This window comes from Falco biarmicus, chromosome 5 (assembly GCF_023638135.1).
Source record: "Falco biarmicus isolate bFalBia1 chromosome 5, bFalBia1.pri, whole genome shotgun sequence".
Classification (NCBI taxonomy): Eukaryota; Metazoa; Chordata; class Aves; order Falconiformes; family Falconidae; genus Falco; species Falco biarmicus.
In genome coordinates, this window is record NC_079292.1 from 83,569,648 (window position 1) to 83,594,485 (window position 24,838).

The window sequence follows — 24,838 nt, forward strand, 5'->3', positions numbered from 1 at the left end:
CAGGGACAGTCACGGCTGGTGGCACCCTCAGGGTCCTGTCAACTTGCTAGGACTGTTCAGGGCCTTAAAAAGGCAGAGAATGCCTCAGTGCATCCATTACTCTTCTTAAGACCTTCTGATGTCATCCGGGTCTAATTACAGTTCACGTTGGTGGCACAGCAAGACACAGCCAGGTGTGTCTGTGATGACATAACCAAAAAAAGAGAGAAGTGACTCGTCCTGGAAGACAGGACAGAGCAGATCTGGCATCCTGGGAAAAAGTAACAGCAAGAAGTTCTGGCAAAGCAGTCCCTTTATTTACAAGCCCACATTGGGAAGAAATGCTAGTCACCCATTTTGGACTAAGCCTGTGATTTTCAAATGCATCTTTATTGATTGGCTGATTTAGCTCAAGTAGTATGAACTTTTTTTTTTTTTTTTACAAGAACCTGCAGCTAACCAACACAAAAAAAGAATTACCATCATTACCTCGTACCGGACTAGCGCAAAAACAGAAGTAAATGCCACAATCCAGTTAAAAGAACCATAAAATAACTAAATTCAACTGTAAACTCTACATGTAACAAACAGCTGAGATTAGTCCCACACATGTCACTTACAAACCCAGCAGCAGGAGGGGAGGGGAGGTCTGAACACAAAACCAAGCACCCCAGATGCCAACTCTTTCTCCCCTGAGTGTGCCTAAGCACGGGCTCATTTGAGACAACACACAACCGTGTGCTTGGCAGCACACACATGAGCAAGTGGGACAGCGGCAGAGAGATGCACACCATCTGCCCGCAACTTGTCTTTTACCCTAGAAAGCCTCCTGACTCTGTTCTCTGCTTCAGAACATTCAGAGCTTTCTAAAACAAGAGACCGATGCGGACCTGCACCCAGTGGATGTGAGAAGAGCCTGCTAAGTGGAGGAGAGTGGGCCAAAAGGAGAGGACTGAGCACTGCAGGCAGGAACTGAAGTTATCTAAGTTGGCAGTAGGTACAACTCATCCCAATGCATTTATTCCAGATGAACACATGATGGAACAACAAACCTGACATTCAGGATTAAAAACTGCGGATGCTAACCCACCCATTTCATCCTTTGTTCCCCCATTTTCTGTCTGCCCGTTACGATTGCTGTGTCTACATCCTTTGAGGTCCCCCCCTTCTCTCCCATTCTTCTACTTCCCGTACCACACGGGCAGTGACCCTCCTGCCCCAGTACGCTGCCTTCCCTGACCTTCACACAGCTCTGCCAGTGACTCCCACTTCACACTCACAGCCTGCTCTTTTGCCTGGTGTACCTTGGTGGAACAACAGTCAGAGAAGGCTGAAACCCGATTTCCCGTCTTCCACAATCACAGGAGCACTCATCTTGATTTCTCATTCCCGAGGAACGCAGAGAACTCGGATCTAACTTCATGTAAACAGAGCAAACACCTTCGATTTATTTTGGAATCTGCCTATCTTCTTCATCCTTCTTGGTCCCTCTCTTAAATGTAGGAATGTTTACAGTAATTCAGGTCCAGTTCTCTGATTTTTAGGTAAGACCCCAGAATTTTCCTGAAAGTCAGCTCACTCCCCAAACCCCATCCCCTCATCAGTTATGGCAGTTATGGGAAAATCTGCTGTTTGTGCCACTGGGAAGAAACTGCTTTGGCATGACAGCGTAAGGCTTGCACAGGACAGCATCTATCTGGCACCTTTCTAAGAACAATATTGGCTTAAAATAAAATAATTATTCCCCTTCCCCTTTCCCTCTCGCAAAGAGTGGCACTGTTGTCCAGTCACAAAAAGCCAGCAAAACACACGTGGGAGCAACTAATTTCTTCCACTTGTGCATGTGGTGCAAGGGCTGTACAGGGATGAGACATGGAAGGGAAGGCTAAACCCATGGGACTTCTGCCATCTTCAATTCTGCAGAAGACTGGTACAAGGACAACACTGATAGATAATTTTGTTTGTTCAATAACAAGACCACTAGTAGTTAGTTGCCTTAATGTACAGCAAAGGAGGCTAAAGTTAGGTAGCAAGGAAAGAGGCTATCTAGGAACTGAACAGACAGTCTCAGCAGCCTCCAGGATCTGCCTCTGTGAAGTTCACTAAGAACAAATTTGATGAGCAGCCATGGTGGACATGTTTGGTATACTCAGTCCTGTCTCAGAGCTAGAGTAGGCTAGTAATTCTCTTGAGGTCCTTTCTAGCCATGTGCTTATGAGTTTATCAGTTGACTTCACTGAAAAGAACAAAAGGGTTGTCCCTAATTTTTCTGTCCAGCACTTGCAATTAAAGCAACAAAGGAAAAAAAAAAAATCCTTCCTTCTTTTCCCCAACCTTCAAGTCTCACAGCTGAGGAGTTCCCAGCCCTCAGTTAGCCCTTCTAATACTGATGGATGTGATGGGAAACACAAAACTCTTGGAACACTTCACAGGTAGCAGTTGGAGTGAGGACTGTCAGCACAGGACAGCCTTGTGTGGGCAGAGTGAAGTACTTCACAGCTCACTAAATGCTCACAGGAGTGCAGCCCGTGCCATGGGCAAGGCGTAACAAGGTCAGTGTACAATACATGGCATGCCTTCTCCATCCAATGAAAGGGTTACACAAAAACGGCCATCCTGCCCAGTCACTCTCCTGGAGCTCCACCACACTGGCTTGTCCAGCAGTACTAGCTAAATACTTCCAGCTGTGGCAAGAGAAGACCTATGAACAGTGGAATCTCCCCATTCCAGTGCAGAACCCCTCGTTAGCCTTTCAGTTCACCCTTTCATACACTGTCCCCCTACCCTCCCTCCCCTCAATTTAAAAAATAATGGTTACAATTAATGCATGGAAGGTGATGGCATTGTGCATGTGATTCACTTCCAGTTCTCTTCCCTTCTTCTCAGGCATCCTCCTTCCTCCTCTCCAGCATCCCTCCCCCCCAAATCCATTCCATCAGTCCATCTCGCCTGCATGCCTGAGGGGCTGGTGCTCACTTGCCATAGACGCTTTCATCGCTGTAGGCCACATAGAGAAAATAGTCCTCCTCGTGGTTATCCTGCAAGGGGAGAAAGGGAGAACGTAACAAACCAAAGCTTTGTAACTCACTATATGTGGAAAAGCCCAACCAAGAGATCACTGTAACAGCAAGAGGACATAACCTCTCTTTTGTTATTTCTCCCCCTTTACATTGAAGGCTTCACTTCCTCATACCAAACAGAGTGCACAGCAACTCCCTTTCTCTACTCCCACAGCTCTACTCTTAAATTCAGGCATGTCACCCTTCAGGATACAATGAATTTACTGGAAGACTCATAGCCTGAGTGTGCTGCAAACAACACACAGAAACACCTTTGATTGTTGCAGGCTGTGCAGCAGAATCTCAGCACTGGTATGGCCTTGAGATCAAGAGAAGAAACCTGGCATGCTTTAACAAGTCAAAAATCACATCTAGATAGTTCATTATTTGGTAAATACGGTTATGATTCTTGCTTTTCAGAACACTTTGACAAATGGCTGTGTTTCTAGTCCTGTTTTACATACGGGAAGTAAAGTTGAGATGTTAAGTGATTACACGGACACAAAAAGTCTGCAGAGTGCCAGTAACAAGTGTCCTGATCTCAGCTCTGCATAGCTAGACCTTCCTCCTACATGTCCAGATTTGGACAACCTCCTGCACATGTTAATCTTACAATAACTTCACCAGTCCAATTACAAACTGTCCAGTTATTGTCAAAAGGTGACAGGTCAAACAAGGCTCACAGCACCATACTGGAGCTCTCCTATTAAAACATGCTAACACAACAGAAGGAGAAATCAATCCAGGCTGTAAACCAACCACGATATAATGGCTATATAACTGAGGAACATCCATCTGATAGGGACAGAATATGCCTTTAAGATCGATCAGATAACACTGCTCAGTAGAAATGCTGGGTAGCAACGTTCACAGTGTCCTACAAGGTCCTCAAATACACAGTACAAGTGATGAAAAAGTAATTCTGAAGGAAGAGTTAAGTGTTCTTTGACAATGTATTTATAGACAGTTGGTTGCCCAGTGATACTGTTCTTTTACTTACTAAAAGGAAATTTCTTTTGTACAAACAGGAAAGCTAGTGGGTATGTTCTGCCCACACCCTACGCCAGCTACAATCTTTCCTCTATACATAAAGTGGTTTATTTCAATACTTTGTTAAAGTAGTAGGAGAAACATACCACTACTGAGGCAACTATTCACCACCTGATACACCACCCACTTTCAACTAGCAAACAATCAGTTAAAATGATGAGGCTCCCTGGGCTTGCTCCTCTTTATAATTGCAGGATGGAACTTCTCTAAACAGATGACGTGATACAGGCCAGGCCAAGAGGGTCTGTGTTCAGGCATCTGTGACCAAGCTGCATACACTGCCAGTTGAGTAGCACTCACGTTGTCCTTCAGTGACGATATGCATTCTTCTGGACACTCCAACAAAAGGAGAAAGAGATGGGCCAGGCTTACCTCATACAGCTGGCCCATGGTAGCACTGGTGGGAGGGATGGTATTATTGACGAAGAAGAACAGGGCATCTTCTGGCCTCAGGTGGATCCGCTTTCTGATTAAGAAGTAGAATTGGCCAACTGAAGAGGAACAGAGGAGAATGCCTTAGATGCAGAAAGCATGTTTTGGTTTTGGTTTTTTTTGGTGTTTTGTTTTACTCTAACCATAGTGGTTTTCTTTTGATGGTGGAGGTCACATACTGTATGTGAAAAGTAGGGAAAAATGAACAATGCAGGAAAGAAAGCAGTAACTTCATGATTGTAATCACATTAGCTGCCAATCCACTCTGAGCTGGCAGTTTCTCAGGTACACGCCTCAGACCATGTACCGTCTAAATCCACACTCCACCTACTTATGGTATGAAATACTCTATTGTGGGGAATGGTATACAGATCCCTAACTAGCTTAACCTTTAAATCCCATAGATCAAAGACTACTTAGAGAATTTAGACTTGGTGTAAATGTTCACACTATTGCTGAAAAAAAAATTCCTTACTATTTGCTTTAGCTGTGTTGCACAAGAAAGTATTCTGCAATCCATTATATACTGCAAGAAAAATAAATGCTGTTTCTTTAACACATTCATGCTTTCAAATGAAAACAAATGTGATCACACACAAAATGGCCATGACCACCAGAAAAGGAACTTTTTAGCCATGACTCCGACCACAGGGATGGAAAACAATGGGACTATTTCAAGAACTTGTCTCTTCCTGCAACAAGGATACAGCCTCCAGCAACTCTGCAGCTATGTCATCGACTGATGATTATGCTACTGTCTATGATACACAATTCAGTCATTTTCATCATGGCTAGAAGTCAGCTGTAACACATGCATGTTAGCTAAGTCAGCAGGATACCTCAGAAGATCTCAGAGAATTCTACATGTTGTAAGGGACATAAATGTAACAGGGCCAGCCAGCTAAACTGGGGTAATGATCAGATGTTGAGCTTGCCTGCGTATTTTCTTGGTGCTGATCATAGAGTAAAAACCACTTCTGAGACCTTATCACTGAAAAATCAGGAAGGTAGACTGTTACCTGTGAGGTCAGAAGGCACAAGATACTTCCTTTTGTCTAGATCGGGTACTCTGGCTTTTGGTGCTTTTTCCACAATTACCTGGAGAGAGAGAGAGAGAGAGTGAGAAAGCACAAAACAACCCACGAGCGTCATAAACCTGAATGGACCAAAAAGCATCAGTGCAAACGAATACTAGCCTTTGAGACAGATGGTGCTACCAAGCCTTTAGAAATTTGTTAATTTTGTAACAAATACACAACGTTAAAAAACAGATAGGTGAGAAGACGACTTAAAATCACTGGCAATAGCTATGCTGGGAGCCCAGGACTGCAGCAGTCAGCACAGTGAGTAAAAAATGGAGACTGGAACAGACATAAAAATAAACCATAACGGCCGAGAACAAAAAAAATCAGGTCACCTTGATGGTCCCAACGCAGGTTAATTTTGTATGAAGGAGCTGCCAGGAGGCTAATACATGAACACAAGAAGTATCACAAGTTGAACTGTTTCCAGGTTACAGTTCCAAACTGCCTGGCACAAAATCAGCCCTGCTCCCAGTAGTCCCACATCCTAATTTCCACACTCACCTATATCAAGTGCCCTAGAATGAAGCAAAGAATTAAAAAGAAACTACAGCTCATTGGGGAATGTTGTTTGTTGTTTTTTTTTTAAACCCCAGTTCTTCAGTAGTTATCTTCTACTCTGAAATTCTTATCCTTTAAGGTTATTTTCCCTAGTTCATATAGTTATGGACATTTCCTTATTCATATAAATATCTAATAATTAAAAAACATGTTACCATCTGGGCAACTGGACCCACAGAGAACTTCGACACAAAATACTAACCCTCATTATACTCTAATGTCATTATGACACAGAAAAATATGAAGCTCTGCAGCTTTAAGGTCAGACTGAGAGATCTGCTACAGGAAATTTCTGTTACCAGAACTAGGCAAAATGTTTACCTCAGAAGCAGGAAGTATTCCAAAGTGACCTGAACTCCTTTTGTGAAAAGCCTTGGAAACCTTTGGAACTACTGTGTTTGTACAGAAAAAACCCTGCAGGCAGTTTTTTGGTGACACATATTTTTGAACTGGTAGAAGATTATTACATCATTCAATCTATGTGGCTTGCTGTTCTGCAGAAGCCATTTTGACCATCTAAACAAGAAGCTGGATTTTCTGAACCTCCTCAACTTTTTATTGTTATACCCTATAACTGTAAATACCCCACCTGAGACGCTACTGAGGACTAATTTCCAAGGGTTCTACCTCCCACAGCTCTGTAGCAACCCAAACCAGCAACTCTGTGTGTTGTGTAACAGAAAGGGCTGAGCTGCTGTGGACTAAGCCGCCTTTGGAAGCAAAATGGAGTTGTCACATCAGTGAGACACTATGCCAGAGAAAAATGTTATGATGATGAGCTCGGTGTATTTAGTCTGGACAAAGTGCCATGCTAACTTGGCTCCTTCTAGATCCAAGTCACGTCACACCACAGAGGTGCTAGATTGGACATCTCTTCCCTGTGCTCCATTGGGATGCTGCCAACACAGTCAAACCCCCTGAAAAAAATCTAAGTTTGTTTTTAAAATAGAAACATGATTGTCTCTGCTACTTCAAGAACTTCAAGCGTCTCAATTAGTACAAGGCACTCAAGCTTTTTCAGGCAGTTTGCGGTAGGACATGCACTTCTGTACGAGATGCAATTGGGAAATGACACGAAGGAAGGACCGTTCCACAAGCTGAACAGCAAAATGCACTTAGCACAATTTTCACCCACACATCCAATAAGGCAATATCTAACGCAGTAAATTGCAGTGGAGAGAAACCATTAGCTCTTACCTCCAGTTTCAAAAACTATTGACAAGCAGAACTGTTTGCTAGCAGCACTGACACGACCACCCTGACCCAAAAGGGTAGCTTGGTCATTAGATAATAAAGGAAAAGAAGCCATGCTTATGATGAAGAGGTGCGTGTTGGGGCTTCTAAGCCCCTAGGAAAGACTTAAATGAGATCACTGAGCTTAAGAGAGATCGCCCTCTTGCAAAGGGGCAGGGGAAGGATGGAGGTGCTCTGCTAACCTGACCATCAGCTGTAGTCAGTATGCCTGATAACACAGCTATCTCTTCTGAAGCACCAAACCCTTCACACACACAAACCTACGAAGAAAATCCAAAGGGCTGATACAGATTCTCTCTCTGTCTGTTGCTGCTGGGTGGTGACTGTGGTAACGTGGGACTGTGCCAACAGTATAATCTCAGCAAAATGCTGAGATGTACCAGGGTGCTGCAGTGTAGGCAGCCAAACGGACGTCATCTTCAAGGATCCTGCTCTCGGAAAGGGCAGAGACAGAAATGATGTAAAGAACAGTTGTCTGCTGCGTTTATTTGCTCCACATGCAGCTGTAACAAAAGCCTACCCATGACAATTCATATGGGCCTCGCCATGCACCATTCTCATTTATCCTTAACTACAGCACACCTTTTTATTCTGGTCCGGCTCTCTCCATAAAGGTCTGCCAACACCCCCCTAACTTGACCTCTTGCCAGACTGGGCCTGGTCCTGGGCTTCTCACACGTCTCTTCCAGACTCATCTATCACAATCTGCTGTACGGTCCGCCACATTCATCCTCAGTTTACAGCTTGTCTCACTCCTGACCTACCAAGCCCTCTGCGGTCCCCATCACGGGCCACAGAACCACACACACCTCACCACTGACTCGCTGCACGCGCAACCTGCTAAACTGTGCCAGGGGTCCCGAAACCTCCTAGGAGAAATGCAAATACTGGCTTCCACGAACTTTTTGCAAGTCCAGCTGAAGGCCACTCCCAAGATTAAAAATGGTGTTAGCCTGCAGGGAAAATGCATGGTGTAACTGCTTCCCCTTGTCCTCAGATTTATGGGAGCGCCTAAGTTATTTTGCAGGCAGTACCCCTGGGCAGCAAATCCGGAACAGACCTCTCCAGCGGGGATGGAAAGAACGAACATTTGCAAAACGTTTATTAAAAAGGAACCAAAACATATATCGCAATTAATTTGATTCGTCATTTCTTTTCCGCCTATTATTATTCGGAATTATAAAGCTAGAAGTTTTCCACAGGCACTCCAAAGGGACATAAGGATGAGGAAGCAAAGTTTAGCTGGATGACCTCGTTTTCCAAGTAATGTTTTCTCCACAGGATGATTAAACAGGAGGGCAGGAAGACGGAGAAGTATCATTTTTCTCTCATGCAAAGGAAAAGGACAGCGCAAGGCTGTATCCAAAAGACAGGCCAGAGGAAAGCAAAACACAAATAAAGGGAAAGGATCAGGTGACAGGGATACAGCCCTTGTTTTCAACGAAGAGCACCCGATTAACCCACTCATTGTTCTCCTCCATTTTCCCGGAGCCGGCGGTAAGCTCCCTCCCGCTCCCCGCTCCCGCCCCGCCCCCACGCACGCAGGCTGCCCGAATTAGCGGCATTGCCGCCGGCCAGGCACTGCGGCTCCCAGAAAAAAGGGGGTACTGCCCCCGCACCCCCCCGCCAGCACAGCCCGCCCCACGGAATAAGCAGCCACAGTTGTGCGCTAAAGAGAAAAGCGGCCTGGAATCTGTATCAGATCGTCAAGATCGCAACCGTCTCGACGAATCTCGTTGCTTTTGCCTTAAAAAAATAAAGCAAGAGGCAGGCGACGAGGAGCACAAAGGCGTCGAGCGCGGCGGCCGCCAGGCAAGGCGGGCAGCCCCGCCGCCCCCTCCCCGCCACTCACAGGGACTCTGTCGGGGTATTTCTTCCGGATTTTCTCCCCTTCTTTTTTCCTGTACTCGAACGGGTGGTCTTCCTTGTACTGGAACTTCATGCTGCCGCGCTGTCCCCTTCCCTCCGAGGGCTGCTGCGGCTCCCTGCCTGCCCTGCGGCCGGGTGCTCAGCCAGCCCCGGACCGGCGCAGCGCGACCCCGAGCCCTGCCGCGGGAGCGCGCCGCCCGCTGCCGGCAAAGTGCGGGCTGTGACGTCACGGGGAGGCACCCCGCCCCCACCCCCCGCCGTCTGGGTGCCGCCGGGGCGGGGGCTGTCGCTGGCTGCGGGCGGGGCTCGGGTTTGCGGGGGGGGGGAGGGGCACACCCGTCACGTACCGGGGAGGGGGCAAGAAGGGACGTGCCCCCTGCCAGCCCGCGCGTGTCGCCCCGCCTGCTGCGCGCGGCGGCGCGTGTTTTTCCTGCTACATTGATTTATTGCGCGGCAGTAAATAAATAAGAAATAAATAACCATACATTAAAAGTACTATTTTATTTTTTTTTTAATTTAAAAGGCAGAAAAATAAACACACCGTTCAGCAACAACGTCCCCCACTACCCCCCCTTCCCCCCTCCGGGTGACTTCAGGGGTTATAAATACAACGTGAGCAGGCACATAATCCAGCCGGGGCTGCGGGGGTGGCTGCCCTGCTCCTCCTTCCCTGCCGAGCGTGGGGAGGGGGTCCGGGGGGTCCAGGGCTTGATGTTGCCTGTGTGAGGCTGGAATGCCTCTGCTCGGCTGAAATGGGGGTGGGTGAGCCTGACCTATTCTTTAAGTGGCTGTGAGACCTAAGACCGAAAAGCCACTAGTTTTCACGACCATCCTTGTTGCTACCAGATCTGGATTATTGCCTTGTTTGTAACATCTCAGCTAAACAACAAGGGGCAGAAAGCGTGTCGTGTAATGTGCCAGACCAGATGCACGTTACAAACAGCAGACAGTTAAAGGGAACTGTCTGCAAACAAGCCAAAATAGCCGGCCAATTTTAGCCCAGTTACTCAGCTGATACATACTTGGAATATCTTTGGGTTTTTTCCTAGGAGTAGTTGGGCTCACAATTTTTCACTGACCAGCAAAACAGAAGGTATTAATGAGTGGATCAGCATGCTAAAATCAGCACAAAAATTAATTGCTGCTACCCTGGGGGCAATGCATGGGAGTGTATCAAATTCTCTCTTTGCATGCCTCAGCCAGAGAAGCAGAACTTTTCCAAGGATGATCTTTTATTTTTATAGTAGTTTTAGCTGTGATAGTAGGAGCTGGGTGGGACAGCAGACTGCCTCAGACGCATTAGGTGGCTTTCCAAGGCCACACCAGTGGGCAGAGGTGAGAGGACCCAGGTTTCCTGTATCCGATTCGACCCTGTGCCAGTGCACTGACTCAGAATGAGCAAGGGTATGAAAAGACATCGTTGCTGCTTTCCTGGCACTCTGCTTTTACAGTGTGATTAGAATAGAAAAAAAATCCAGACTACAGCAAAGAGTCAGTTTGAATCCTGAAGAAACTGAAGAGCAAGCTTGATGCTCCTTAATGATTAAAACAGGATTAGGGGAACATAAAGCCCAGGTGTTTTTCTAGAAGTACTCATATAAATCCTTTAGGCGGACCCAAGAAACTCACAGGGCTAGTGCCTTTATCTTTATGTATTGATACGCACACTTGAGTTGCCTGCAGGGTGGGACTCATGCCGACACCTGGGGGATGAAGGGCCTATTGCAAATCCTCACAGCAGAACTGGGTGTTAGCTTCTGCCCAGCTGGTTCATATACTGGTCACCACCCACTTCTGCACTCAACCACTGTGGCTTGAACTTAGAGGCCTTTTGGTAATGCTCCCTCTCCAAGCCCTGGTGCACTGTGATCTCTCATTTTGAACATAAGTAGGAGAGATACGGAGGAAACACATTTACCTGGTTGCAGATACAGTCAGATGGTGGCAGCTCCTAGGTCATCTTGCCTGGCACAGGAGTGTAAATGGGCATGGGACAGAAATCTCAGCTACACTTACAGTGTAGATGTGTGCGGCTGAGCCTGTCACCTTAAATGGCTTTTGTGGTCAATGGCAATAAATAGGCACATTGCAGTGGAATTTTTCTCACCTGAATCATGACTTCTACTTTTGGATGGCCAAAGTGTGCCCCCAAGAACTCTGGCAGGTACTTTAGTGTCTACTCATTATGGTGTAGTGTGACCACCTGCACAGCTCACTGGTCAGCTCCAACAGGTGGACACCCAAATCTCTTAAGGATAGAGTGGCCCACAGTGGGAATGGCGTAGATTGGTGTGTCCCAACCTTCACGAGTTCATGTAGATAAGGTTTATACAGGAAGCATCATCAACTTATTTCTGTCTGTCCTAGGCCATGTGAACATTTCCCTATGTTTGCAGGCAGCGTCAGGAGACCTCAAAAGGATGAGTCAGAAGGAAGGCATTATTTTTGTGCAGTGCCACAAAACAGCCTAGACTGAAGGAATCCCAGAGTTTGGGGAAAATTCTGGTTTCATGGCATTGCACCCTTCTATAATACCTGACTCCTTGCTTCCTAACTGCCTGCAGCATAGCAGTTGCTAAAGTGTATTTAAGGTCTGTACTGATGCAGATGCCTCTTCCTCAAGGACAAAAGAAAGGAAATTTTCTAGTCTATTTCACCCAGGCCACAACACATTCTGGAAATCTTAACAGACTGATCTCCAGCTCTTGTTGTCCTGTAAATTGCTGTTTCCATTTTCAAGACTGTACACAAGGCAGCTGAGCTAGCGTCTAGTTTGTTTTTCAGTTGACAAATCAGAGAGGAATTTCAGGGTTCTTTCCTGGTCTGATGCAAAGACGTGACCTGCAAGTGCATTGCTAGGTGACTTCTCCCCCAACAAACCCACGTGAGCATCATAAATCTCCTTACTGAACTCCTCCTGCCTTGATGATGCAGCCCTGGATATGCAGCCACAAGCCGTGCTCCTCCCACTTCCCTGCTTCCTCCCCATCAGGCACCGAATTCCCAGCCCTCTCCTCCAGCTCAGTAATAACAATAACATCACTGGCACAACAGCAGGCAGGAAGATGATACATGCAGAAGCAGTGACAAACAGCTAATCATCTGACTTAAGAGTTCTTATTAAAATGTCAACCCATGGGCATGTGACAAACCTCACATTCTGGGTCCCTGTGCTAGAGGGAGGAACTGGCAGTGGGGCTGGCTGGTTTTCCTACCTTGGACTGCCAGCACTAAGTGGTCCTTCACAGAGTGTCGAAACAATATAGTCTTTCTTAACCTAGAGTGTCAGAACAGCTCTGAGCACGTGATGTATTACTGTGTCTGCAGCTCACATAGGCAGCGGTTCACTCTAAAAGGGATTCCCCAAGCGCTGCCAGTGCTGTAGCTGTAGAAGCAGGAGATAAAAATATTTGTGCCGAATCTGGGGGCAGGGTTTGCAGCCATGTGCTGTATGTACCACAACAGTGTTGCAGGGGCACTGCTGGGAGCTCTGCAGTGCACTATTGTGAAGTGAAGCTAGCTTAGGTATCTAACTGGCTAAAATTTTGTGAATTAAGGATAAAAATATGCATTATTTGCCCCATGTTTCTTCGACATGTCATCTAGGTGGATGTCTCTTGTTCAGCTACTGTTCAGCTACCTGTAACTCTGGACTCCCTTAGATATTTCTTTCATTAGTACCTCTTCTTGGCTACTTACTCCATTTGTGTTATCATAGGCTGACTTTTTTGTTTTCTTTTTTTTTTTTTCTTTAGTGTGGATTCAGCTTATCAAAGCCTCTGTGGTCAGAACATTTCTACTCTGTAGTCTGAATGGTAATTAAACCACAGAGGGTGTGATGAAGTCACTTGTGATTCTGCTCTGTTTGATGTCCATCCATGGCACAGTCCTTGACTGTTTTTTCTCCTGCACCACTCCTGACTGGTCACCGGTTTCATTTGACGCTGGATCTATAGCAGCCTCAGAGCAAGTATGGGCACATTGGCCCTGGGTGAGGACACAGGGTTAGTCACTCCCATCAAACAATGGCTAATTGTGTAGATATTTTCCTTTCCTCTAGGAAATAGCTCTGTGTTGTCTATGCTGAGCTGCTGTCTCACTGCTCTGTTTTCTACAGCTTCTTACTTTTTTACAAAAAAAGCTGCTCATTCCTAATTGCGTGGCCCACCCTCAGCTCAAGTTGCTTAAATGCATGTGAATGATGTTATGAGGAGCTTAAGGAATATACCTTGTCCTGTGGTGAAAAGCAGCAATAAAGGACAAAAGCCCAGATGTGAACAACACAAGTCTGAGATCCCTTTGTTCCAACCAATGGTCTGGAGTGGCCTGCTGGAGAAGGGGATCACTGTTACTAACAGTCCTCCGAAAACAGAGGAGCAACACAACAGTGGGGTCTGTGGAGTGTTTCTGAATAAGATCGGTCTTTCTCAAGTACTCCGTGTTCTACAGGAGCTTAAGGGTGGTGTGGACAACTCCTCTGCGGCACCTGGTGTTGTTTACTCCTATTCCCCTCATGTGATTCCAGCCCAAATTACTCCACGCGCAGGCTAAAGGTAGCCAGTGGAGACGGGTTGCAAGACTCCTTTGAGATCACTTGTCATATGCTTGCTCGGGTCCCACCCTTTTCACAGTGTTTGGTGAAAGGTTGAGTAACAGGCGAGCCAAGGGTCAGTGACTTGGTTATGGTGTAGTTATTTTTAGTACTTTGTGCATCATTTCCCCCATCTACACAGGGAATACTAAGGCTTGTCTGATACATAGACAGCGTGACAACATGGGTAAAGTCTATGAAGTGCATGAGGTTCTTTGGATGCAGGTACTTAATTATTCATAACTAAAGAGAATTGCTCTTGATGGTATTCTTTCCCTTGTCGTGCAGAAAATGAGTACTCCAGTACAGCCAGCTTGACACAGCAGCTGAACAAACCCTAAAGTTATTTAATGATTAGCAGAACCCTTTTATTTATCTTCAAATGTGTATCACTCTTTATTTGTGAGCAATTCACGCTGCTATTGCTCTTAAGCATGGGGAAAACAGTTGCTACTTGAATATTTGTTTAAAAGTTGTATGGAAGTATTAGTTCCTTATATTTAATAGTATTTGATGTTTAATTTTTAATCTGGAAGCATAAAAGTTTTCAAAGTGCTTATTGGCCAGTATAATATAATACACAAAGATATTGAATGTCCAGAATCAACAGTGAGATGGAACCACCACCAACGGAGTAAAAAACCTAGCTGAGTAACAGTAAATTGCAGTACCAAGTAGCAGTTTAGCTCTGTAAATATGTAAACTTGCTATATTTTTATGGGCTGTGGTCCTGCTTCTTCACAAAGTACCTGTGTTCTTTATTGACTGTCCTCATTTTTGGGTTGTTTGTGAGGAGAGTATGTTTTTGAATCACAACAGATCTGAGGGCAAGAGTGAAGTGTCTGCAGTCACTGACACCTGGTCTTTGCTTTCATATATAACCTTGTATGGTTAATTAGAGTGCTTGTAGGTCTGCTTCTGGTTTTTGTTTGTTGGCTTTGATTTGGTGTTTTATTATGTCCTATGGGCTCTTGAGTGCTTATCTGAAGTCACATTTAGTAGGAAACAATCCCTGAGCAAGTGGAGTGCTGTCTATCATTATTTTCACTTGAAATATTTTGGATGTCTTGCCAGTAAAAAAACCCTTGAGGGTACCTGCTTTAGCACCTAACAACTAAGTGAGACAAACAAAGAAGGATGTGAGCAGATGGGAAGGGCTAGGAGAGTTAGGTGGTACTAGCTTTGGTCAAGGGAAACCTGCTGAAATCAGCAGGTAAGGCCCACCTCTGGATACGAGTGACCTGTTACTCTTCCCCTTGAAACTCAGAAAGGAGATAGCAGAGGTGATTTGATGCAGAGGAGGGGAAACCTAAGAATTTTAAAACTTCCCTTTCTATTGCACATCTTAGAAAAAAAATTACTATTGTGAATTATTAACAGTTGTCCGTTCCTGTTTTGCTAGGCAGGATCGCTGCCCTGTGGAGCAGGGCTGCCATCTCCTGTTAAATGCCCGCAGAGCTTGGGGCTCGGAGGCAGGAGGAAAGGGGTGGAGGTGCGGGAGGAACGGTATGTTCCCCCTGGAAACGATTGTGAAGGCTTCCAGGAAGTTTCTGGGCTTGATAGTGCTTGACGCATGTTCAGCAGGTCCAAATGTTTGCTTCGGGCTTTTACTGTGCAGTACACAAAAGCCTTCCAGGAAACGTTCTGCAGCATGGTGGAGAAGTCAGGCTTGAACTGGACTTCAGAGGGCAGCTAATGAAATAGGTCACTCTAGCAGATGTTCCCCAAACAGTTATGATTTCAAGTGTGCTGCATAGCAGAAAAGACATAACCTTATATGTCACTTATTTATCTATTTATTATATTCCAGTTTATCATTCATTAACGGTACCGTTAGGTAATGACTAGGCAATTCAGGAAGAAGATTTTGGCCTAGGAAATCAGGACCCTCATTAAGTTCTTTTGGATACAGAATTCATGTGACTGGGCAAGGTCTGGGACATCATCAAAGATGTATTGGTTGTTCAATTTGGCTCTATGCTGAAGCTATCTTATCAACCTCTAAAATTGTCTAAGACTGTAATCTCAACAGCAGTTAGACTCCTAAACATATTCGTGGACCTTTCCTTATCTACAAAATAACCATTTTTTCTGTATTTCACAGGAGAGAAGATCAGCATATTAAGGACATGAGAATTTGGGTACCCCAGTAGGAAGGGTCATGCAGCCACTTCAAGAAGGATGTGATATCCATGACCTGTGCATTCATATCAACATTAACATACACACGCAATTCATTCTTGGCTGCTTATCATTTGATTTTTGATGTCCCTCTGCTTGAATGTTTTCAGTTGCTGAACCTGGGGTGGATATAATACTGATGTAATTGAGGTCGCCTTCTCAATGAATACCTAGTCCAAGAAAACATTTTACAGATGGTCCATACCTATGTTCATCCAAACAGTTTGATTAATATTTCTGGGTCATTCAACATATTTGTATTCATCAGGAAAGACTCACAAATTATTTCTATCTGAGAAATGGCTGAAATGTTTTAAATGGTTGTATTAAATTTGACCTGCTTTTGACAGCAACATTAGGAATAATTTATAAATGATACAATATGAATGCAACTAAAATATGATTGACTTTATTTCAGAGGTACTGTTCTCGCTCCTTCCCTCGTTTGATCGGCTAGCATAGACATCATATTTGTTACTTAAAATGTAAGAGCTTGTGACTACTATTTTAGAATTGCTATGTATCGTATTCAAAACCAGACTGTCTTCATGACATATATCCTGTAGGGCGTTCAGGACATCTACTGCACATACGACCAATGTATGCTGTCTTTTGTTTACATGAAGATTGTGTTCCTACACAGCTCCTTTTTTCTTTCTTTCTTTTTTTTTTTTTTTTTTTTTTTTAATTTACTATAAATGGTTGGCACTTTTGAGAAGTTTGATGTTACTAGGTATTAAGATCTCACATGTCTTCATTTTTTCTTTTCTGTTGTGAAAATCTCTCTGCCATCCCCAGGAAACTTGGGTGGATGCAAGCAGAATGAGCCAGCATCTGCCATCTCCCTGCAGGTCACTAGCCTGCAAAGTGGCTCAGCACCTTGATTCTGCTGCCTGCTTATTCCTGCAAACTGTGACAGTAGTGATGTGTGTATGTGGACATGGAGAATGCCAATGGCCAGTTATCTCAAAAAATGGTCAAAAGGAGCCATCAAAATATGCTGGATCTGAAAATATTTGGAATTTAGTCTCTTTTTTTGCTTTTCCCTAATGACTAAGAAACTTAATCTGATATTCCGAACCCTGACCAGAAGAATTAGTCTCTGCATGTAACTACATTCAGTAAAACCAGGTACTAATGTCCTGGGAGGGATGGCTGGGCATCCTTGCCCTTGGCAGATGCCTGCAGTCTTTCCTCTGGCACTGGATCCAGGTCTGGCACTTTCTGCCCTGCCTTGGCGACGGTGAATCTGCTCATGTGCAGAGCTTCTTCATAGACTGGAGGAGTGTCTGATGCCGAGAGGGGTGGTGGTCCCTGCGCAGCGTTATGGGAGTGTGCCACCGCTAATATCCTCCTGGCAGCAGGCCCAAACACAGAATGGAGAGCTGAAAGGGAGGAGACAAATGCTGTTTGCCACTTCCTGAAAGCACCGTGCGATTAGAGGAGGACAGGTATACCTGCAGTGCACAGGCTTTTCTTTCCCCACAGCCTGAATGTTTTCCTGCCCTTGTCCTTCCCTAAAAGGGATGCGCGGAAAACCCCATCAGCAACATCCCACACTTGCTCCTTCCTCAAATGCCACCAAGGCGTGTAGCTGCCCTAATTCCACCCAAATGTGTCTCACAGCTGATTCACCATCTGGCTGCATTTGCTACAAGAAGGCTGGTGAGCACCTGCATTTGTACTGTGTCCAGATGCTGCTTTCCCTGCATCCTGCCATGAATTTCCCTCTGTCAGCCCTGGGATGCTGCAATCTGGGCTTTTTACAGTGCAGCCCTTCGCTTTGGTGTGTGCTGAGGTCCCCAGGCTCCATCAAAGCCAACTCACAGGTAATGGTGCTCTGGAGGGTGCTGTCATGATCAAAAGCAATGACGGTGACCTCATAGGGCTGAGGACCTGATTCCTCCCCTGTCTGATGGCAATGAAAACAGCATCTCACGCAGATGGAAACCAGGCCACACAGGAGCAGCAGCCCACCGATCGCCACCACCAGCCTGGTAAGGGAGAGGACATAGAATTAAGACAGGAAGATTTTGTTGGCAGAAGTCCTCTAATGTTTCTCCCTGCTTAAAGCAAGGCTAACCTGAAAGCTAGACAAAGTCATCTGGGGCCTTGTCCAGCACAATTTGGACAGTCTTCAGGGATGGAGATCCCACGTTCCCTCCAGGCAGCTGTTCCAGTGCTGCACCCTCCTCAGGGGAAGCATTTTTTCTGTCTAATCAGAATTTCCATGTATGCAGCTTGGCCAGTCGCCTTATGTCCTGCTGGGCACCTCTGAGAAGGCTCTGGCTCTGTCTTCGCTCAAGATCCACCTCAGGTAGTGGAAAACTGCAAGCAGGTTGCCCCCTTTGCCTCCTCTAGGCTGAACAAACCAGCCACTCCGCCATCGTGTCCTCTGGTTCCCTGACTATTTTATTGGCTCCCCAGTGGACTTGCTCCGGTTTGTCAACATCTCTTTTGTACTGAGGGACCAAAATGGGACTAGATATTCCAGATGTGTCCTCATGAGTGACATTCAAAGAGAAAAAAATGTCACTCTCAATCTTCTGGCTATACTCTTATTGCAGTTTGTAGACATCCAACAGCTACCATCCTTTTTAATCTAATCCTGGTGAGAATTACTAAGGAATCAGAGTGAAATTACTAAAAATATGGGCCTTTTAAAAGGCATATTGTGCCATGAATTCTTTATTAATATTGTTCATCCAACTAAATTAATACGTGGAATAAAAAAGGAGACTAAGAAGTCAACATTTGTTAAAGATGATGCAATAGCTAAGGGGTTGCCTTGCTACTGATGTCCCAAAGGAAAGCAGGTGGTGGTATCACACTTGAACAGGTCACATTTAATCCCACTCTTTGCTACTGGAATTGTCCAGAGATGCAGATATTTAGAGTAAACATATGCCATCTTACCAGATATACCACAAACGGTCCCACTCTGTACCTGAACAGCTGAGGAGAAGAGGGTACAAGAAATAGTTAGCCACAGAATACCAAATAAATGGAAAGATCCTTACTGTACCCTCTTCCAGCTCCCTGCATGTTCCTCACTTACCACCTGGCTTCTAAATGGCACAGTGATGAGAAACTCGCTGACCTCATCAATCTCCCTGTTAGGTGAGTTTCCTTTCTGTTTGACTTTATCACTTTATCATTCTCCTGATATTTTTGCCTGTCTGATTCTGTTTGCAAACTTTAGGGATCTGCATTCACATTTGTTTTGTCTTTTTTGACAGAATATAATTTCTGTTATTCTTATGAATGACATAACCAAGAGATATTCATCAAAGCAGTGTATTTCAAACCAATTTTTCAAGGAAAGGTCAATTCCCAATTCATAATCTCAATCAATCAAAATTACACCAGAAAGCTCTTAACCACTGCAGGTATGCAAGGAGGTAGCAGGAACAGTACATGATCAGTACGTTGGTTAATAATAATACACTTCACATTCAAAGCAATGGAAATTTTATATGACTTTTCAATAGTCGCAATTAAATAAGCTTTGGTGGAAAGTGTCAGCCACCACATCATAACACTGATGTCTGCTACTGCCTTTGTCCTTCACTGTCTTCTTAGAGTGCAAGATGGTCAAATACTCACAGTTCAGTGTTGAGACAGCCTTCCTCACCTCTCACTTGGGGGAACTAGAAGGAGAAAACCAAAGACACAACTAGAGTGAACCAAGTCTGTCATATGCAGCTTTTATCTCTGTTACCTGGACTATTGCCAGTCTGAATCTCCTATGGTAAGGACTTACTGTTATCTGTCTTCCGTTGTTTCCGTTGTATATTCTGCTGTAGATTTTGAAGTTACTGTAATATCAACTGCATTGTTTCATATCTTAACTTCCTGTAGTCATTAAAATCCTACTTAGCACTGTTCCCAGCAGACACTGACCTGCCTTCACCCTCACCACAGGTTTCCCTTTCCCTATGTCATGTTGCAGATGTAGATCCTTCTCCATGCTCAAATATTAAGAACTTTCAAATGCCCTGCTTCGTATTATACCCACACTGACTTGAATTCTGCTCTGTCCCTCCAGCACTCTTACCCATCTCATTCCTGACTTCTGTGTTACCATCTCTGGAATAGCAGCAAATACTCTCTTCTCTGTGTCTGCCTTTTATATGTCCAGTTCTTTCTAGTATGAGGGAAATTATTGTGACTGTCAATTGCTAACGCCCCTCCACCTTTCCAAGATAACTCTCTAACGGAGCAGAGAGCCCATAAAAAGGAACCTGAGGTGTGACTTACCCATAAGAAACACCCTAAAATAAAGCAGATCATGGCTGGGCTATGCATCCCCTTAGGGCGGTTCTGTGGCTTCTTGGTCTCTCAAGCTGCTTGATGCCTTCTTGTCCTTTCTAGTCTCAGTTCATCCTCACCAGTCCACTGACCAGGAGAAGGAGCAGATTCCTTGTTGTACGTTGAATCCAATCTCTTCTTCCTGCTCTGCCTCTTTCTGTCCTCTGGGTCTATCCTTCTACCTGCCCTTCAGGTTTTTGCTTTCTCTCTTTCCCTGTTTGTCACTGACAATTCCTGTTTATTTCTGCCTGTCTCCTTTTGTATTCTTTTGGCCTGCTTCTCTCTCTCTTTTGACGAGATCTCTAAAGCCTTCCAGTCAGATCAGGAGAAAAGCAGTGGCTACGAGTTCTTACTTTAGATGTTGAGCTAGTCCAGTGAAGGGCATCGTGAGATCTCTGCAGACCTGACCCTTCCCTTCTGTGAGCAGAAAGGGTCTCTCGAGTTTGTTCATTCCCAATTATTCCTCTCCCCGCCCCTACCCCGAGGGAGGTGGGTTGAAGGTCATGTTATTGACCTGTTCAAATGGAGTTCAGATTCCTCTCCCTCTTCCAGTACCTTTTCTGTCCCTGCACTCACATTGTCCTACCTATATGGATACAATCTGTTGACTTTAGCTATATGATCAACATCTATAGTGTATGTTACAAGCAAGATGTTCCTGCTGAAGTGAATTTGCAATATTATAATTGTATATAGCATTTTGAATATATGGTCATATGTATATGTGTATGTGCATTTATATATATATATATGAATGCAACACATATAAACACATAGATGCATATATATGTATGCATAATGCGCATATATGTATGCATATGCAACACCCCTTATATCGCCCATTTTAAGGCTCTGCCACCATCCCTCTTACCTGGTAGTCCCTGCTATATCCATCCTGCAACTGAGACTCTGCTCACTCACAGGTCCCACTCCTGAACTTCCTGCATGGCCAGCCAAGTCCCCCGAAATACTTTGCATCACAGGGAATAAATGTTGATTCTCCTATCCTGGATACTACTTATCCTGCAGCTGGTTGCATTAGCAGGTTCCATTCAATGACCCATTAATTTTCTCTCTCTTGTAGAACTGCTTTAGATTTCTGTTAGTGCTCATGGCTATTCAGAGTGTTATTACATGCATATAATCGTGTTCACCTTCCCTTTCTCTTTTGAATAGCTGAGAGAGAAAAAAATGCTTTGCAGTAATGTGTTACTATTTGTGTTTGGGAACCACTTGGAACTGGTGCATGAATATATGTTAACGGCAGGATAGCAACTAGAGAAACTTGTTGCCCCATGTTGCAAGCACAATGCATTCACATTAAACTGGTGAATCATTAGCCTTGGTGATGCAAATTAGTGTTGCAGAGCAGAACCAATGGATTCATAAACATAATGTATTCTCCCAAGGCAAGCTAAAACCATTTAGCATTCTCTAATTATAAAAGTAGTGGTGCAGTATAAACATGTCTTAGCATGAGTTTATCTATCTACCTATCTATCCATCCTTCCATCCATCCGTCCTAATCTACTACTGGAAGAACGTTTCCAATTCCAGGTGGACAAATAAGAAACACAAAACCATGAGCTATTGACTTTGTACTTATATGGGAATTGCCCAATAGTCTTTCTGTCTATTTCTCCTTAAACTCTTTTGAGTATTACGGGAGTTTTAGAAGAAAAGACCCAGCAGAACTGTAAAATAGTGTTCCTTGTATGTACAGCTTTCAAGCCTGGTGGGATTCAGTGTGGAAGGGAAGAGAAGTACAAATTAACAATGTTTTCAGGGGCTTTTTATTATCAGTGCGATAATTCAGTATTGATTTTTAACTTGATTTTTAACTGAAATTCAGTCTCATGAGAATTCCGAATTTTAGAAGGATCAAACTGGAGCAATATCATATAGAGTGATAAAAAATTTCTCTAAAGGAAAAGCAGCAGTATGACATGCAGCTGTGTGACATGAAACAGTGTCCTCTCCAAAAGCATAGTATAACTCATTCTTGCTGAAACTTATTAATCACTCTTTTTCTATTCCTATGGCATTTTCATTAATACTTTCCTTCCAGTAATCCACCTATCATCCTGCTGTCTTCTCATTCAACAATGGTTTCAATTTCTCCATATTCCCCATGTCTTTTGCCTCAGTTATCTTAATATTTTATTATTTGTTTTATGTTGTATTGAAGTGACTTTTCTCTTTGATATTTCCCCCTTGCCACCTTTCAAAAGGTTCTAAGAATGTGACCAGAGCCTTACAGAGCTGCTAAACCAAATAAAAATATCCCATTATTGACTTTTCTCTGTTCTTTGTGATTGTTTAAAATCTAAGGGTCCGTTCTGTGGTAAGCTATGTGATTTGAACATAACCTTCCTTGGATGCCAGAGAAAGCAGAATGTGGTAAGGACAGAAAATACTTCTGTCATCTCTGCTTCCCTGTTCTGGTTGTATCAAGGTATGCATCTCAAGCCTGTTCTATTATTTCCTAGGTAGCATGGTCTTAACTGGGAGTAAAGCTTCTCAATGAGCTGAAAAAATGCTGTTGTGCTGTTCTTAGAAGTTGTTGAGAAATTGCTCCTTGGTCCCTGTTACTCTTCAAAGGAGTATTCTCCTAGAGCCAGCTCGATTAGTCATACCCAATACTTCCCCATGGGCATTTAGAAATGTAAAATATGGGAACACATTTGGGGCTCAGAAGGACCCCTGACACTTTTGCAGGTGTAGTAAGACATTATCATAGCTTTCATGTATTTTACACTGAATGATGATAATCCAAAAGCCCTCTGTTGCTTATAAAACAAAACCAGATCATTTTTTAATAAACTGTGCATAAAGAAGCAGAACGCTTCCCCCCCACATTTCACACTTGTGGTTTAACCCCAGCTGGCACCACGCAGCCGCTCACTCACTCCCCCCTCCGCTGGGATGGGGCAGAGAATAGGAAGGGTAAAAGGAAGAAAATTCATACGTTGAGATAAAAACAGTTTAATAGGTAAAGTAAAATCTGTGTATGCAAGCAGCAAAGTAAGATATTCATTCACTGCTTCGCTTGGGCAGGCAGGTCTTCAGCCATCTTCAGGAAAGCTGGGCTCCAGCACCAGTAGCAGTTACTTGAGAAGAGAAATGCCATCACTCCAAACGAACGTCCCCCCTTCCTCCTGAGTATGACACCATATGGTGTGGGAGATCCCTTTGGCCAGTTGGGGTCAGCTGTCCCATCTGTGTCCCCTCCCAGCTTCTTGTGCCCCCCCAGCCTGCTTGCTGCTGGGGTGGGGTGAGAAGCAGAAAAGCCCTCGGCTCTGTGCAAGCACTGCTCAGCAGGAACTAAACCATCCCTCTGTTAGCAACACTTCTCAGCACAGATCCAAAACGCAGCCCCATACTAGCTACTATGACAAAAATGAACTCTATCCCAGCCAAACCCAGCACACATGCTCTTTCCACTGGGGACATAAGGGTTGTTATCTCCCCTTGACAGAAAACATGACAGGGGGTTCAAAAGCAACAGCTCATTGGAGACAGGGTAAGGATCTCCTGGAAATTAACGTTTATTTTTCTATTTATGTGTGCCCAGATGCTGGAGTCTAAGTCACTGCACTCAGGTTTTCCACTGTAAGATAAAAGCCTGTGGATGCTTTCTGCTCAGTACACAGGGAGCTTTGATCTCCAGCAGCCTGGGGCTGGCAAAGTCTCCAGTGAGATGTGGTGCTGGGGGGTATCTTCTGTGCTACCTGGTGCTCATCCTTGTTCCTGACTTAATAGCTGGTGAGACCAGCAGTTCTTGGGCTGTGTGCGGTACAGCCACATGAAATAAACCCGAAAATCTCATTCCTGTCATTTTGCCAGAAGACCTAGATATACCAGGAAATGTAGGACCAGTTAAGTTTATCCATCTTATTCCTCGGACTCAAAGTTCGAGAGAGCATGGTGCAGGTGCTCAAGCTGACAGGTGACCCCTCCTGGCACGCAGCCGCAGCCCTAGCAGAATGGCACGCTGCTGTGCTCTGTTAATCACTCTGGCTAAATGGCAGTGATTATCACATGAGACTGCTTCCAGCCCAGAGCTAGTCCCGAAAGCACAGCATCATACTCTGGTACATGAATTTTCTACCCAGACTCCCAATTAGTTCAGCATATTTCTTCGGCTCATTACCTTTTACAGTGCAGACATACCTGGAGCAGCAGCTGGGGAACCTGGATTCATTTCTTTGTCTCCTAGGACTGGGCAACGGCTGTGAGAAGTCGATGTGCTACCCCATCAGGGTAAGCGCGATGTGCTTACAAACAACGAGCAAAGGTGATCAGTATGTTTCTCCCTTCCATTTGCCTCTAGTCCTCCTGTGCTGCCTAAGAGATCGAGGAGCCCTTCTGGCTGAATTTATTTAATATTAATCATTGTGTAATAAAGCCAGGAAACACCCCCCCCCTGCTGCTGAAAAACTTCAAGGGATTGTTTAGACTTAATAAAA

General features: G+C 44.6%; 2 protein-coding genes across 2 annotated transcripts; both read right to left on the reverse strand.

The window, feature by feature from the left end:
* Window positions 1–350: 350 nt before the first annotated feature.
* Window positions 351–9,521, reverse strand: GABARAPL1 (GABA type A receptor associated protein like 1). The gene is made up of 4 exons (XM_056341246.1): window positions 9,270–9,521; window positions 5,540–5,618; window positions 4,461–4,579; window positions 351–3,017 (listed from the first exon to the last, which is right to left on the reverse strand). Exons 1-4 carry the CDS (start codon window positions 9,357–9,359, stop codon window positions 2,952–2,954), a joined length of 354 nt encoding a protein of 117 aa, XP_056197221.1. The 5' UTR covers window positions 9,360–9,521; the 3' UTR covers window positions 351–2,951.
* Window positions 9,522–15,720: 6,199 nt separating this feature from the next.
* TMEM52B (transmembrane protein 52B) lies at window positions 15,721–24,569 on the reverse strand (the record flags this gene model as incomplete). Its single annotated transcript, XM_056340817.1, has 5 exons — window positions 15,721–17,443; window positions 17,886–18,052; window positions 18,975–19,013; window positions 19,665–19,708; window positions 24,543–24,569. Coding segments are annotated over 5 exons (528 nt in total), but the record flags the coding sequence as incomplete, so codon positions are not given.
* Between the last annotated feature and the right edge of the window lie 269 nt (window positions 24,570–24,838).

Excerpts from the sequence above, each read along its gene's own strand:
- GABARAPL1 (XM_056341246.1), bottom strand. The coding sequence starts at position 9,359 with ATGAAGTTCCAGTACAAGGAAGACCACCCGTTCGAGTACAGGAAAAAA. Across the intron at positions 5,619-9,269 it reads AATACCCCGACAGAGTCCCT|GTAATTGTGGAAAAAGCACC; the intron begins GTGAGTGGCGGG and ends CTCTCTCTCCAG. Across the intron at positions 3,018-4,460 it reads CCATGGGCCAGCTGTATGAG|GATAACCACGAGGAGGACTA; the intron begins GTAAGCCTGGCC and ends CTCCCCTTGCAG.